We start from the raw sequence: 17,400 nt of genomic DNA on the forward strand, positions 1-17,400 counted from the left end.
GTTATCAAAATTAGTTATCAGAACGACCTAATTGAAATTGTAACATTTTACCCCATACTGTGTAACAAGTCGCCCCGATACTGGGGTGACTTGTTACAACTGACTCATTGATATATGAATGTAAATATTTTCCTTTAAACATAAGTTTTTTAAATTTTGAAGTTGTAATTATAACAACTGGTCATGTGGTAAGATTACATAAAATGTTCAGCAACTTTGTGCCAATATTGAAAGAGAAATCTTAGATTTACTGAAAATTGTAACAACCCTCCCCGGTCGCAATTTCGGTATCTTACTGACATGTAGCCTACGTGATCAATAAATACACAAAAACAGAATTGCTTTTAGTGTTAGGCTACATTTGTTCAAAATTGAGAGGGGGGTTTTTATTTCTGACCATCACGCCAAAAACAATAAAGGTCAACATAGCAAAGGTCGATAAAAAGGTAAAAAAGACAAAACAAGAACGCTCTTTTACCGCCTTATTCTACGTAGCCTTCTGTGCTGTCATATTTGTACTAAATCTTTCCTTGGTTTTCTCCCTTCGTTTCCAGAACACTTTCGGTTGTTCTTCAATCATACAACTTACGAAGATAGGAATTGAGCTTCATGCCAAACACCGAGATGGTATTATTGCGTCATAAATAGTAGAAGTTTTGCCACATTTTGCGCTGCACAGCAATTGGCATATATGGTCGTAGATCAGATTAGGCGACTACATGTCGGTTTAGTGGTATTTTTTAGACGGAAATAAACAAAACATATTTCTTCTATATAACTCGATTTCTGTTGCAGTTGGCGCTTAACAATGTATTGAAAGTAGATAAGAAACCGACCTTTCTGGTCAGTTTGGTAGAAGTTCCAGCTTTATATCCCCTACCATTCTTAAGATACGGCCAAAATCCGCTAAGTGTTACCTCAAGATAAGGACATTTTTGAATTTAGCGTTGAAAATCCATTCAGAATATGACCCAAACTTATTGTCCCTGGAAAATCGCCCAAAAATGGGACATCCTAATAAAGCATGTGACTTCAAAACGCTCGATGAGAGTTGAATCACCATTGCTTGATCTGCAGTAGCGTTGACAGGTGGTGCAAAGGATATACTTTTGGATGTGGGATGATAAAGTAGGCTCAAACTTAAAGAAAATACCACGTATTCTATTGCTATTCTGCATGGATATTGTATAGTATTGGTTATTGGATCCAGAGGCCTCATTGGTACTGGACTCAAATTATCTTCTCGATGGATGGCAATAGATCTGAAAGTTAGTTCATACAGACTGACGACTACCGGTTATTGTGCAGTGTAAAAGCGCACAAAATCAAGTGGACATAGACAACCATACCAGCTGTTGCCGCCTGCCGGTCGTCGGACCACCCGGCATGCGACAACTCAGCAAGTTCATTTCAGCTACTGCCAAGTCAGCAAATAAGATTTACATGGTCACGTCGGACTTGCTTGGTCATCGCTTGTCAAACTCATTTTTCTAACTTGTAACACCCAAGTTTCGGCTTGCTCACTTGTTACTTGCTCAATTTCATCATTTACCAACTTCCGCCACCTGCTCAAATGTTGCTAGCTCAGTTCACAATTGCTGACTTGTGGGAGACTCGCTGTTGCCATGTGTTTTAGGTTTATTATGTCAGAACACCAACAGTGAAATACGGCTTAACAATAACTTTAGTACAGCTGATATGTAATTATGATCTTGTGTTCACTTTTACGAACGAATAAAGATATAAAAACATCACTTGACACAATGCTGGGTGAAAGAGCCGATCTTCAATTTAATACAGGAGTTGACTGCAATGCAACACCAGGTTTTAAAGGCTGCCGAATAAAAAACGTTCAACAGTTTTTTCAGGTGTGGCCAAAATAAAGTTCCTAATTTGTCAAAAGTGTTTTGACTGTTTGGTAGCATCGGTCTGCACCTTATTTAAGCGAAAAGAATTTATGAAGCTCTCAGAGAATTTTGTTTGAAATTTTAAGGCGTATTGACTAATTTTACAATTTAACCCATGTAGGGTGACGAAATGCCTCTCTCGTTTACAAGAAATCAAATCTTAATACAGTACGTTACGTGAAGTTAGCTTCGCAGCACATATGATTGTTGAATGTAGCCAACATTGCAATATATCAGTAACAGGAATGACATGTTCACCTGATTTGGGCATTGAAACTAGAATTTAAAAAATAAAAATTCACAAAACATCAGAAATGCCAAAATGTACGATCGCATGTGTTTGGTACCAAAGCCAATCTGCTGCTTATTCACTTTGTGCCACTTTTCCGATGAAAACTTTTCCAATTCAAAATCACCGATTGGAACCAGTGTAGCCAAAACGTAAAAATGGTAACAAAACAACACCAACAATAAACCTAAACACCATATTTACACAATATACACATCGAAGACCTTTCTCACTTGGTTGGAACAAATTGGTGGAACCCATTTTTGGGTGTGTTGCTTCATCAACACAATGCGCCTACAAAAACGCATTGGCCGCCATTTTGATTTTACAAAGTGTAGAAAAAGTCTTTAATCTCTGCGCAAAGTTAAGAAGCACTTGGCAAGCAACGAGTAGACTGCATTTTAAAAATACTAAAACAAGTGAAATTTTGTTCTTGTGCAAGCTGATTTATCACAATATATCTTCATAAGGCGTAGCCTACAGTAGTAGTAAGCAGAGATGTGGAGTCGGAGGGATTTTGACGTGTCTGGAGTTAAAAAAACGTTAAAAGAAGTAGTCGGGCCACTCGGCAGGTGAAAACTCAGCAAGTGCTTCAACTCAGCAAGTACATTTCAGCTACTGCCTAATTCAGCAAATGAAATTTTCATCAAGCATAGGAATTGTTTGGTCATCGCTTTCTAAACTGTATATGCTGACTTGTTACATGCCAAGTATCGGCTTGGTCAGTTTTTGTGAATGTAGCCGTTTCAATTTCAATCACTTAACATGAGCGAAATTAAGTTTTAAAAAATGAAAAAGGACAAATTTTTTAAACAATCTGGCAACACTGACGCCAGAGTCGGCCAGATATAAACCAAAGAGTCAGAGTCGTATATTTTTCGCCCGACTCCACAGCCCTGGCAGTAAGTAGCCTTGTGCACATGACGGCATAAAGCACAGTTATGCGAAACGGATTCCATAAAACACACTGACAGAAGTAGCAAATACATCTATGAACACTTGCTGCATAATTCATTCTGAATACTTTGGAAATAATTGAATTTTTTTCACATTTTGCCGTTCGTAGTAAAATATCTGTGTAAAAGTTGTTAAGTAATGTATGGAATGACAGTCTGGTACATTTAACATCGTTCTGTAAATAGATTGTAAATAATATCGTTTAATACTCAATGAATATGAAAAGCATAATCTCTAAACTACAGAAAATTGAGTTTAAAGTTTTGTCACTTGCAGACGACGTTAAGAGTGTTGTGAGTGCAAGCATCAATTGCAGAAGCGCAATGATACTAGAAACATTTTTTTCTTTGAATCGCGTCAGGATAAAGGTTCGGCGCGTTCAGTTTTTCATCTGGAAACCCTGGGGTTTCTGAAGATTCCAATTGAAAACAACCCCATCCAGCAAGTCCCTTATTTTTATATTGAAACTGTGGTAAAACAAACGAACTTTGTTAGCTAAAAATACGCAAGCTAACAAAATAGGAACTTAAACGAGCAAAGAATTCGTTTTCAAAGCAGCGTGAAAGTTTCAAACAAAGGTGAGTGATCTTGTTTTGCAAAATGATGAAACTTTGTATGTGGAAAAACGTTTACGTAAGGGGGGGACCCAGCTAGCGAAAGCTACCTTTTTTCACATCGTTTCAACATCTAGAAATATCGCAGAGATGTAAAATAGAAAATCGGATGAGACAGATTTGCCAACCAAGAAAACTGATACAAACTCAACAGTTTAAATCCACGTTGAGAAAATGTTAGTTGACGAAATAATCAACGAGGGAAATCGATTTGTTAAACTAGGATAACAGAATGAAACATAAAGATGCTACATTACAGCAGTATAGAAAACACACACCTGGAATGAGAGATGAAAAATGACACAATTGCTCATTAATACTACGTCACAAAAGTATCTGTCTTTTTTATAGTTTGTGTGAAAAAGCGAATAACAAATTAGTTTAAATTTACAGTCACCGTACAGTTCATTTTCTCTAGTTTTTTGTATCATGTCAAGACTTAAACTGGATGTCTTTTGATGACTTATACCAGGGCTACTCAACTGGCGGACCGCTGTCCGAATCCGGACCTTCTAAGTGTTGATGGTGGACCTTGAGCTTTTGAAAGAATAGCGTCATTGCCACGTTTCAGGGCTTCTTTAAACAGATTTCTACTGGGAGGAAGCAATTTTTACTGCGATTATCCTATTTGCTGAGGGGCTTCGCCCCCCAGACCCCCACCACTTTCTCAGAAATCCAGGCTGATTTACATTTTACCTAAAAAAGTGGTTTGGTACACATAGTTTAAGTTTCGTGGTTACGTGTAAAATAACTTATTCACCGGACCGCTAAAAATATTCAATTTGTCAAACTGGACCTTTGCTAAGGTTAGTTGAATAACCCTGACTTATGCTGTTTGAAATTGGTGTTTTTATGTGAAGAACAAAGTCAGTGAATCTTCAACAAATTTCAAGCGACAGAAAAAGCAGTGACAAAATCACAACGAAGCAGGTCAAAGAATTTAACGAATGAAAGCAAACACCGTCCACATATGAGGGTTACACAAGGCAACGTGACGACTAAATGATATAGGCTACATTCGTTTAAGTTTCACATGAAATAAAAAAACTTCTGGATATTTAGCTTTAACAAACACAGAACTGAGTATCGCGACGATTCAAAAATTGCCTGGAAAGAAAAAGGGACGAAAAAACTGCACAACCTTTTGCAGCTGTAAAAAAAATGAAGTTTCACATAACTGCAACCAAGTTAAGGAACTGCTTTCGACGATAGCAAAAAGTGTGATTTTCAATATCTACTTTAGACGATTACACTGTACTTTCTTCAGTCAAACATAATTTAAGTTTTTTGCCAAAAAAAAAAAAAACAGCAACAAAATCTTTAGGTTTCAAAATGAATGCAGCAGGATGGATTTCTTTTCTTCATTGACAAAATCACACTCAGCGAGTTAAGCAACTGTTATTGCGCTGGTTTATCCGGTTAGTTCTAAGTTTTACTTGTCTTTTTCTTGTTCACTTTTAACACGGTGTATACGTTGTTTTTGTACACCACCTTAAAATAGGGCTCCGGATTTTCTCTGGCGAATTGGCAGGCCGGTATCTTGCCCTGGATAAGAGAAAACCAGTCACCATATAAAACATCTGCTGCAGTGATCAATCAGTTGTTACTTACAAGTCACAGTTCAGACTAAATAGACTTAATTTGTAAATCGCTAGCACATGGAAAATTTCATTACATTTACCATCAGATTGAGGATTGAGGAAGCCTTCCCCCAAGGTTCTGACTAATTCTTAAACTTAAAGCAAGTTGTAAGGTTTCTTAACTCAACCATAAATAGATACATGACAAACAAAGCTAGACTTACGAGTCTGATTATTATCAACTTGCAGTAACATGAATGCTGATCCTACATTCTACAACCAATCAAGACACTAAGTTTACCAGTTTATCATTTCAAGAAAAAAATTGTTAAGTTGGCTGCGCAACCGCATATGTCGGATTTTGATCTGCAAACTCTTGATCTTGCAACTGCTTCGTTCGCTAGCCAAAGCACTCACTAACTGTGTGCGTTTTTACAACGTTCACCTACATGTCCAACATATCTGTCGATGGATGACAGGAACATTTCAACCAACATTCAGACTCGGTGGATCAGTGGTTAAAATGTTAGATTCAGAAACGGTAGACATGGGTTGTCGGCTGTCAGGTCATACCAATTTCTTTTAAAATGGTAGTGAATTGGCACTCAACAAAGGGATGGATAATCATGTACTCAAGTACACTGACGCTGGTTGATTTGGAAGCACTAAGCAATGAATATATGGCTGAATAAAAAGATTATTATTACAGTATTATCATCATCACTATCGCTTAAAGCACACCTTGTTCTGTGGCTCTTCAATATCCCAAATCTCTGGCATCTGGCATCCATCTCTGGTCTTCCGGACGCACCACGAGTCTTCCAAAACGTAATAATCCACTCCCATTGCCTCCACAGTGTCTCGGACCTGCTCTAAACTCCTCCTGCTGTACATAGAGTAGACTCTCATGGTTCTGTCACGAAGTCCTGTTGGAATGCAAGCAACGCCATTGTTGAAAGCGATGTCAGCAACGGAAGACGTTACATTGTTTCAAAACTAACTTCACCATTTGTTCGATTTAGCTTGAAAATGCAAAATCTTGTTTCGAAAAGTACATCTTGTAAGTCAGCCAAAAATGACCTTTCTAGTGAGGCAGATAAATGAAAAACGGATGCAGTTTTACAACTATGCTCTAAAACTCCTACTTTAACCCATCCAGTTAAAACGCAGCATAATAATAGTTGGTTTTCGTCGTTCTAAACTTTATTGAGAATAGAAGTATCATTAACATTTTTACAAGTTAAAGACTTTGATTCGTCAGCAATAACGTAAAACGACACAGCTTAAGTTATAAATAGTATATGGCTACTAAAGCAACAGAAAAGACTAAAGAGATTCATAGAAGACGAGCCATTAACCAGTCACTGCTGTGTTGGAACAAAAGCACAATTAAGCTGTTGGAGACCGATTGTCTTGCTAATGGGGTCAACCAAGTTCTTGCAGCCCATCCGACAATAAACACGTCAGATTGAAATAATATTTATTATGCTGAGAAACGTTGCTTTGAAATAAAAACAAACTACGACGCTTCGCTGATTCAATGGTGAATTATATCAAAATATAAAATGCATAAGACTTACATGAAACAAAAAAACATTTCTACCATGAAAATAGATGGCAGTGCAAAAAATTACTTTAATTCTAATTATAACGTCTATTCAGTTGTACATTTACATTTCTGGTGAAAGATGGGAATCAATTGATGGTGATTTTGCTAATTATGAAGTTGCGAGTTGAAATAAAATATAGCTAGACCCTATGAGGTTACATGTTTACATTGCTTTGTACCACAGGAAAATCAAACGTACAAAATTTGTCTTTTTTCTGTTTAAGGTGCATAAAAAATAATATTAGAGATAAAAACGTATGAACAAACAAACAAGTTGAGCGTTTAAACTCCGGTAACAGAAAAGGAACAACAGGTTACGTTTCGTCTACCGAAACAACCGCCATTTTTAACTCACCAGCGTCTTCATAGTGAGGATGGTTGACGATCGGTCGGAGGCAGGAGAGCTTGATGCTGGCCATCGTCGGCATGGCTCCAGCGAAGACAGCATCCCGAGGAAGATTTTCGTTGACGAAGTTCAACAACTGAAAGCGTGCCGGGACGTTAAAGTAGATTTGTTCAGTTTTTTTGTTATGGAAGTGAAACCTTTTGTCCCATGATCACAGACTGTTGCCAAGTTTTTGCTGTAGTGTACAGTTTATATGTTTACATTGTTTAGTCTTCCATAAAGAAGGTTACTTTCTAAGTTATTTAATTATAATATCAAAGTTGAAGAGTGTATGTAGACACAAATCATACAAATCGATACACAAGGGATTTTATTTGATATCTGGAAAGTCGACAGAGATCTCCTCTGCCTGAAGACACCTTCTTTAAAAATGAGTTACAATTTGCTACCATTTAATCTGGGCTTAAACTTCACTAAAATCTCAGACGTTCTATTTTGCGATGAATTCCGAATGCTGACTGAAAACCTTTTTTTTTCACACGTTGAAACATTGCTCACCTGCTCATGGGGCCAGTTTTCAAATTCTCCGATGATATTCCATTGGTGCGCAAGGTTTGAAAAGCCGGTAACTGCGGCAATAGCCAATATGCAGCACAGAATGGAAATCTGTCTCGTGCGGAAACCCAAGAAACCAAAAAGTTGCCTAAAACAGCAATTGACTCGATGTAAATAACAAGATATACGAAAAAGGACTTATACAATAACTTAATTTTGACAATAAAATCACTTGCTTGTACTTAACGCGGACAAAGGCAGCAAAAGAAACTCACTTATTCTCAACATTGTTACTTCCTGAAAATATCAGGAAATGACAAAACATACAGTGTTCCACAAATTTACTGACAACAAGATAGAAGGGAATAGCACATCCACTCCAAAACGAGTTTTTAAACAAATCATGTTTTCATTCGAACCGTTTGTTCTCGCTCCCACGCGCAGCCAATTCAACCTGGACCATGGGGCTCTTTATACCCCGTTTTTACTGTATTATACCAAGTTTTTCATATTTCTTTATCCATTCTTGTGTTGCAGTTTCGTTTCATAAGTTTTTTTTTTTTGTAAAAAACAAGAGATTTAAAAAATATTAAAGAGTTGATTCTTTTGCCATATCTAGGGCCCCGGCCTATGCCTGATTGATGAGTGGCTCAAATAACTTTGAGCTAATTTCGAGTAGTTTTGAAAACTATAGGTTATTAGCCTTTTAAAGAAAAGCATTCGTTTACGTCGGAAAAAGATAAAAATAAAATTTAAACTGAAGAAATATGTGACAATATCTTGATTCAATCTATTTTTCCCTCAACGGGCAGCTTCTAAGCCAACGCTTTTACAAATCCCTGCCCCATGCAGCAAATCAGTCGTTTTTTCACAGTGATACAACGTATGCACACGTTGAATCAATGTAAAAACGACTGATTTACTGTATGGGAAGTCACTGTTTGCTGAATTTGGCATCAGCCTAATCAACCTCTTACTTGTGAGCAAACAATGATGTGCAGATGGCCATCATGGGAGTCATGAAGAGCTTGAGCCTCATGATCAGGATAGCCATGCAAGTGAAAGCAATCATTTGTAGAATGTTGTACAAAATATCAGCATGTGGTTTGCAGCGGTGGGCCTCCCGTTCTGGGTTGTATGCTGCGATGTCTTCTTCAATGTCCTTGCTCTCGTTTTCGTCTTTGGCTTTCTGCCGAAACGAAAACATGGATGCTGAATTGCTGATGCATGACAGTTGAGGTTTTACCAGTAAATCTTAAATGCAAGTTTGCTTGAAACACTTTATCTAAAAACATCAATCTTATGTATAATGAATGTAGGCTATAGCATGGAACTCAAGATAAAAAACAATGCTAACAAAATTCAGGAAAAGTTTCAATACTTTCGACTGCTGGTACTAATATCTAGTGTCAATCATGAATTTCATCTGGTATGTGCAGAACTTAGTTCACGCTTGCAGAAGTTAGAACGGGTAATTGCTTCTGTCATTTGCATGCAACAGAGATGGCGGTCGTTAACGGCATATTAAAGAAGTCGGTCGTATTTTCACAGATGAAATGTTGCAAATAAAAATTACATACCAATAACACACAGCTCAAACAAGTGTGCTGTTGTCAGAAAACTAAAATGCTGTAATTTGTTACCACGTAAAGTTGATATTCATTCTTGAGGCACTCGATTGCAACAACCGTCGTTAAAAAGAACATGCTTGGTATGAGAAGAGTCTTTGAGAGCTTCACTACAGTCTCTAGTTCCAAGAAATCGAACTCTCTGGAAAGAAATTATTCGAGAATGGTAGCAACAAGACTGCTTTTGGAGCAGCAAAAACTCAAGAACTCGTTTGCTGAAGAAATGTTCAACATTACGCTATCGTCGTTTTTTTTTGTCCACAATTTTGTCACGCAAATGTGGCACTGGGTAGATGTGAAAGGAAAAACCGTGTTTATAATTTAAAATAAAATCGCAGTTACGGAAGTGACAGATTATATCCTTCAATGAAGCGTTCTTAAAGGAAATTTGAAAACCTATTAAAACAACTTATTCAGCTACAAGATGCCGCTTACTTGGCACAAGTGTACAGCATTGTGTGAAAGTTTTGAAAATCGGTGAATTTTGACTTCAAAATTTCCCAGATATGCGCGTCGTCAGCAGTGCGCAGTGCGGTGGCTATCAGCTTTTTAAGGCCAAACGTCCCCACCAACCAAATGACGCCCTGTGAATAGAAACACATGAGCATCATATCTCAATCAATCATGCGAAACCATTTTTCTTCTTCAGTCTATATATTTTTCAAAAGTTTTACGCCGTTATTATATATGTTTTTTTTTTGCTTTTGTGTTGATAAAACTGTCTCTCACCAAAGCAAAAACCTTATTTTTTGGGTTTCACACTAATAAAGCTTTAAAACAGGGGTGACGAACCTTTTTGCGGTCGCGGGCCACTTTGTCAATTACACATAACTTATCGGGCCACACAACTTTTTAATCTTAATCTAGGCCTACTATGAAATCTTTTAGAAGCGACTCAAGATATTATTCATGAAAAGTAACAAATGGCAGATGAAAGTAATAAAACCCACACAGTTGAAATTATCGAATCGAAACGTTAAGAATCGAAACGTTAAGAATCGAAACGTACAACAGTAACAAAATAAAAACAAATCAACTTGAGCAAAAAGGATAGAGCAACAGTACTTGCACTGATAATGAAGACAGTTTAATTTTCGAAGCGTTTGCTTTCATATGAGTATGATTTCTTCTTTTTTGGCTCTATCCTTTTTGCTCAAGTTGACAAAATGTTTTGACCATTATGTTCCGAAACAACAAATCAGTTAATGAAATTTATTTTTCAAACAACAAACAAAAGCCCATACGAATCATACAGCTGAAGCTATCTAACGCAACATTGAAGCATAAAATATTAAAAAATAACATTAAACCATTGAATTTTCTTGCTTAGTAGGATTTTAGGAAAGTTTTTTGCTTGACTAAGCGTTCAATATTAGGTCGAACAGACGATGTGGCAACTCTCAACTGCATACTAAGATTTTCATCTGGCAGCCTTGACCTGTAGCAAAGGAAAGGTGTACCAGTGAAGGCACAAAACAGCTTTGAGATGTCTTTTGTCTTTAATGCATGAGCGATTGTCAAATTCTTTTGCGGGCCGCAGGTTCGTCACCTCTGCTTTAAAACAATGATTTCCACAACACAAATTACAGAACAGACACTTTTGCGTGAGTCAGACAAGTACAAGCTTTATCGACATTATGCTAGCTAACTAGGGCTGTGACGTCGGAGGGATTTTGACGTGTTCATGGTCGGTCAGTTATAAACTGATGAGTAGGAGTCGAATATTTTTTGCCCGACCACAACCCTGTAGCTACCTACGTAAATGTGAGATCAAAAATATATTGGCAATCGAAACGAGACAGTGCTGATGCGAAGAGTTTGGTCTACTACAGATATGTACAGTTATTTATACAGCATTTTCATAAAACAAAAAAACGAACGATCTGTTGTCACCTTCACCAGGCATCTTGCTATTAAATTCTTGATCGAGCCTTCAATTTTACTTTCCAGTTTCACAATCGCCATGATCGACAACAGACTAGAGGCGTAGAAAGATGTCAATAACATCTCGTTGCCAAATTGAAAAACGAAATTTGCCAACAGGGCTATCATTTGAGCATGAAGGACAATGTTCATCTGCAACAAAATGAAAAATCAAAGTGCAAGCTAGTCCCTTGGTCAATGGTCATAGCAGGAATAAGGCTTCTGAAAACTTTCGCATGATTTTGTCGTGATAATATTTTTTGGCAAGACTTGAAACCTGAGTTAGCACCGCGTTTTGCTTTCAATTATCTGATTCGATTTCTGGTAAGCCTAAGGTTTCGCAATCTCTGTTTATTTTCCCTGACCAGCTAAAAAATGACGGTTCCAGAAAGACACCTTTCTACAAAACACTTACAACTTGCAAAACAGCAAAAAAATCCAGAACACTTACCTTCCATGAACCGACGTATTCGAGCATGTACAACGCAAAAACGCATGCTGACTGGGTAAGAAGGGCAAACTGGGCGAATTGCCATGGCAACATAAAGAAGAACGCAGCAACCATAATGGCGATCATATGTCTGAAAGAAAACACACACCATGCACTGACTGACTCTCAAATATGAAAATGTTGAGAGAATAGGAAACTTCACATTTTGGTTGCCAATGAAACGTACTCTTTACACGTGGTCTTTCAATCCCGTACTCGATAAAAAGATCGCGGGTGATAAATTTTCTTCGACAGTACACTAGTTGTACAAAATAAATCCACATGTTGCTTTATACCACTACAGAGGTAAATCAAGTGTATCTACAACTAGGCTTGTATCATAACACGCATTACTTTGCCTACCGTTCAGCTAAACGCACAACAACACGTCAATGTGCGACAGCAATTAACTTTGGATGCTAGCTACACTGCTAAAACTTTGTACCAGCATTACACTTACTTGTAATAATCGGGCTTTTGTGTTTTAATCATGTGAGTTACTAAAAGCAGTTCAAGAATGAGAAAAGGAAAGGAATAGCTTTCCCTCAAAGGCGGAGTCCACATCACCCTAGTTGCTTCTCCATGATTGAAAAAGTAAAACGCCAAGCAAGTGATGCCTGAAAATTGGAATTCGTTTTCACTATTTTTCTGCAGAAGCTTTCGTAAGCGATGTGGGCGAGTTGATATGATGTCAACTCTATAGCTTTGCACATTTTTAGAGTAAAGTTTAAAACGATTTGGAAGTGCTCACTTCTAACTTGCTTCCATGCAAATACAGTACCGGTCCGGTACTTCTAAAGCCGTCTTTATAATTACTACTACTACAGTTTCATAGCCGGTGCGACCTCTGATGAACTAGATGCTCATTGCTCAGTTTGTAATTTTTTCCAGCGTTTCCTATGCCGTGCAGTATCCCAAACTGTTCTTGGTTGGCTAATTGATTTATTTTGTTGAAAATTAGATAAAAATGTCATATGTTGTCTGCCACAAGCAGTCGAGCACGTTTCCCGAAAAGACAACGCAAACCGAAATTTCAACATACAACTACAGCAAATAGTAAATGTTAGGTTTTTCACTACAATCATTTGAACATTAAGATATTAGCTATTATACATCAAAGCCTTATTGAAGCAGTCAATTTAACATATTTAGCGCACAAAACTTTCTGCAGAGAAAGTAAATGTTTAATAAAAAACTAATGTGATAAAAATGTCACTCGCCTCCCCAAATACTTTGCCCCGAGAGATACCAACCATACAAAAACACGAGAGACATCATGAAACTGTTCAAGGCATAGATACAAGTGACGTAAAAATAATGTGGGACACCAATCCCTTCGCAACTGGTGATATCAGGAAGTTCTCCTCTGTTTATCTGCAAATTGAAAATAACAAATTTAATAACAAATAACAAATTTAATAACAATTATCTGTTTATCTGCAAATTGAAAATAACAAATTTAATAAAAATTTGATTAAAAATTTTAAACCATTTTATTTAAGAAAAAACAAACACTAAACAAAAAGTGAATAAGCATTGGACAAGTCTTCACTAATTTGTAAACTGACTAAATACAGTTGTTATTGCAAACTGTCCTTCTCCAATAATTCATAAATTCAACACAACTGTATGTTAATATACACTGGTAAATTAAAAACCTGTTTTTAGTTAATAAAAATAACTCCACTGTGCTTCTATGTTCTATCGTTGTGCTGTTTAAGGACATTGTTACAAACAAACTGAAATGACTGCGACTGCATAGGCGAGTTGTAAATTTTTGCAACATGTAAAATTAATGATATCAACATAATTATATAATGTCATACAGCATTCCCGTAATTAGAAGAATGTTTTGATGAAATTGTTCAGGTGCTTTCAATTGATAGCAAATACATACCAAACATACAATTACACAGTGTTGTACGTTGACGCCGTCAACTTGACAGCGTCAAATGACGGCGTCAACTTTTTGTTGACGCTGAGGCTAGCGCCGTCAGTTTATTTTTTAGTTGACGGAAGTGATACCGCCGTCAACTATTTTGCTGATTTTAAGCGTCAAGCGCTATGCGTCATCTTTCGTTTGCATGGAAAATCTCGTTTCACAATGAGAGTAAAGTTTGTTTGACGTTTTGACTTTCAGGCTGATAACAATGAACAATCTTTTTTGTGTGGAAGCTGTTCGTCTATCCAATTATGCAGTTTCAAGTTTGTTTATCGTATCCTAGGTTAATCTTAGTCGAGAAAAGACAAAATCGTCTTTCGCAGCTCGAAACAGTCTTAAAAACCAAACACGTTAGAAGTCGAATACTTCCGTTTTGTGAGACCCTGGCTAAAATAGCGCTAGAAATTAGCGCTGACGCTGACACCGCCAATTTCTTTAAGAGCTAACGCAGTACTTTACGCCGTAAACTTTTTAGGCAATTCGCGCTAACGCTGACGCCGTCAATTTATTTCATTGACGCGTACAACACTGCAATTACACATAAGCAGTAAGCACTAATGCCAATTGAAGCTCATCAACCAAACATTGATCACTCTTAAGTTTCTAGCACTACTGTAGTTGCAACGTTCATCTGATGATAGTAAAAGCAAAGATAAAGAAGTTGATTTATTACATCCCTGACGTTTCGAGCACCGTGACAATGCGCATCCTCAGAGCGAATAACATATAAAATGAACTTACAAAATTATTTAAATTTTATTTTGTATGGTATTTGCTCTGAGGATGCGCATTAGGGTGGCTCGTTTTTGAACTTTTTTTTAAATTCTCTCGGGGTTGTGGGGAAATGGTGCCAATGAGTGAGAAAACAATCATGACAAAATTTGAGATTCGTAACAAATTGTCTTCAGCTTCCTCATGAGGCCCAAAAATCGAAAAATGGGGTCAAAAACGCAATTTTTTTCAAAAATATTTTTTGGTTTGGGTAGATACAATATTGTTTAGATATATCTAATTAACCTAAGAAAAAAAATTGAAGTCATTTTTTTTTTCTTCTTTCTTCGCGCAACGTCCTTTGACCTATATATTCCTTCAGCTTCCTCACAGCTTTTGAAAATTTCCATTTTGATGAAAATTTTGCATTTTTGTTTGTGGTTACATAACTACAAACTTCGTCAGTGATGTAAATTCAAATAAAAGATGTCACTTTTTCCTACCAAATTAACCCAATTTCATTAAAAAATAACGCAACAGCTCAGGGCAGGTCTATAAAGAGAAATACAATATGACGTTTTATAGCTGGCAAAATGTTTAACGCAAATTATGTATCATGTAACCACCCACAAAAATGCGAAATTTTCAGCAAAATGGAAATTTTCAGAAGCTGTGAGGAATAGTTCAAATGACTCCAATTTTTTTTCTTAGGTTAATTAGATATATCTAAACAATATTGTAGCTACCCAAACTAAAAACATTTTTGACCCCATTTTTCGATTTTTGGGCCTCATGAGGAGGCTGAAGACAATTTGTTACGAATCTCAAATTTTGTCATGAGCGTTTTCTCACTCATTGGCACCATTTCCCCACTACCCCGAGAAAATTAAAAAAAAAGTTCAAAAACGAGCCACCCTAATGCGCATTGTCATCACGTCATGGTGGGCAAAACGTCAGTGAAGCAAGAAATCAACTTGTTTGTCTTTACTTTTACCTTCACTCTCATCAGATGAACGTTGCAACTAGTGTTAGAAGCGAAAATTATCCTGATGAACATGCAAACTTTTCAGTATTCAGATAGGTCTTACGATGTATAGCTTTGGTAGAGAGGTACTTTTTAAAAACCATAGACAGACAATCGATAACAACTTAATAACATTGAATTGCATAATTCAAAATTAATACAGAAATGAAACAGATACATAATTTCAAACGTTTTCGTATAATTATGACAGATTGCTACCACCTTTTGTGTTTGTTCGTCAGTTGTTGCTTGTACGCAGGTCAGTGCAGTTTTATTGAATTTCAGTCATTTATTATTAACATTTCACGAATAATTTTGTTTTGTTTAGATGAATTAAGATATTTTCCTGAAGAGGGCAGAAAGTTTTGCCGAAAACGTTTGAAATTATGTATCTGTTTCATTTCTGTATTAATTTTGAATTATGCAATTCAATGTTATTAAGTTGTTATCGATTGTCTGTCTATGGTCTTACGATGTGTTCTGTAGATTTACAACTTTCATTCATAGCTTGCCATGCCAGTGTCATATTATACATATACAATGCAGGCTCATGGAAATATGCATTGAAGCTTTAGTGCGATTGGTACGGTACTGTTGCAGTGTTGCATTAGCCAGTAATAGTCACCTTCCAACAAGAAGTAGTTTTTATTTTAGCAGCAGTTGTAAAGGAGTCAAATGTACGAAACAATACACCAATCACCAACTCAGGATAGAGATTGAAACGTTTTAGAACATTAATAGTTGTTGGATATTCTGTGATATTGTCAAAAATAATTTGAGACATTCCATTGATTGCACTTGGCGCTGAAATTAAAAAGCATGCATTAGATCAACTTTTAATATGTTTTTAGTTTTCACAAAACAATTCACTAGCCATCGATCGATAGTCAAGGTGGCATTATCAAGCCTGAAACGCAGTATTTCAATCTTTTCAGTTGTCAAATATGCAAATGCATAAACTTTTTTTAAACAGCTTACTGATTAGTTTATCTTTAAAATACATTCTTAAAGGTGTAAAATAAAAAAGTCTATGTAGATTATATTACCATTGGATCACTTTTTATATTTTCCAGCAACATTTCAGTTAGCAGTTTCATATGTTGTATTGTACTGCACAAGCTTTAATTGCATCGTAATGAAAAGTGCTTTGACAAACTGTTAGCCTACACAGCACCATGAGAACTTACCTTCAACAATAGTTTTAAAATAAGAGTAGTAAAGACCCATCTCTGTTCGAAAAGTTAAATCTCTTTCAAGTTCCGATAAATGAGAAAAATGACGGTCGTTTTCAAACATGGTCCATATATGAAGTCCATGAGCCCATCCTGCAACTCCAGCAAGCAGTAATGCAACTATTACCCAATTATTAAATAAAGAGGATTTGCCACTGATTGGAGGAGCATTGGCAGGATCCTCTCTACGACCTGAACGTTTTTGTTTCCCTTTTTTTGGTATGGGTGAATCACCACCAGCTATTGGTCTATTGACGTCTTTTCTTCCCATAATTTTCTGTCAAGTTTAAAAGCCAATAACAGATAAAGTCAGTTCTATGAACAAAAAAGACCTCTGAGTCTTTTATACCTTCCTTCAACTTTATACTGTCTGAAATTTGAAAAAGTTTAGTATATATTCAACATAAAATTTATCTTATTAATAATGATAGATTACTATGCCAGCTACAAAGAGGATTACAAATATATTTTGAAAGCAGATGGGTTGTGGGACTGAGTTATAATCTTCCCACCACATCACAGCATGGGAAAAAAACGCAGCACATATTATGGCAATTCAAAACCTATCAGACTTGAAAGCATGAGTTATAATT

General features: G+C 36.5%; 1 protein-coding gene across 1 annotated transcript; it reads right to left on the reverse strand.

Annotated features, from left to right (window-relative positions):
* Positions 1–1,626: 1,626 nt before the first annotated feature.
* Positions 1,627–17,145, reverse strand: LOC145767061 (protein C-mannosyl-transferase DPY19L1-like). Its single transcript, XM_082578801.1, has 13 exons — positions 16,763–17,145; positions 16,201–16,379; positions 13,119–13,272; positions 12,359–12,515; positions 11,860–11,989; positions 11,379–11,561; positions 9,921–10,069; positions 9,501–9,627; positions 8,835–9,046; positions 7,861–8,005; positions 7,312–7,438; positions 6,089–6,273; positions 1,627–5,312 (listed from the first exon to the last, which is right to left on the reverse strand). The coding sequence occupies exons 1-13, from the start codon at positions 17,076–17,078 to the stop codon at positions 5,193–5,195; spliced, it is 2,184 nt and encodes a 727-aa protein (XP_082434927.1). The 5' UTR covers positions 17,079–17,145; the 3' UTR covers positions 1,627–5,192.
* Positions 17,146–17,400: the final 255 nt, after the last annotated feature.

Source organism: Aplidium turbinatum, chromosome 3 (genome assembly GCF_918807975.1).
Source record: "Aplidium turbinatum chromosome 3, kaAplTurb1.1, whole genome shotgun sequence".
NCBI classification, from domain to species: Eukaryota; Metazoa; Chordata; class Ascidiacea; order Aplousobranchia; family Polyclinidae; genus Aplidium; species Aplidium turbinatum.

Coding starts and splice junctions, on each gene's coding strand:
- LOC145767061 (XM_082578801.1), bottom strand. CDS start 17,078: ATGGGAAGAAAAGACGTCAATAGACCAATAGCTGGTGGTGATTCACCC. Junction 9,628..9,920: donor ATGCTGTACACTTGTGCCAA/GTAAGCGGCATC, acceptor ATTTCTTTCCAG/AGAGTTCGATTTCTTGGAAC. Junction 7,439..7,860: donor AAAACTGGCCCCATGAGCAG/GTGAGCAATGTT, acceptor GCACGCTTTCAG/TTGTTGAACTTCGTCAACGA.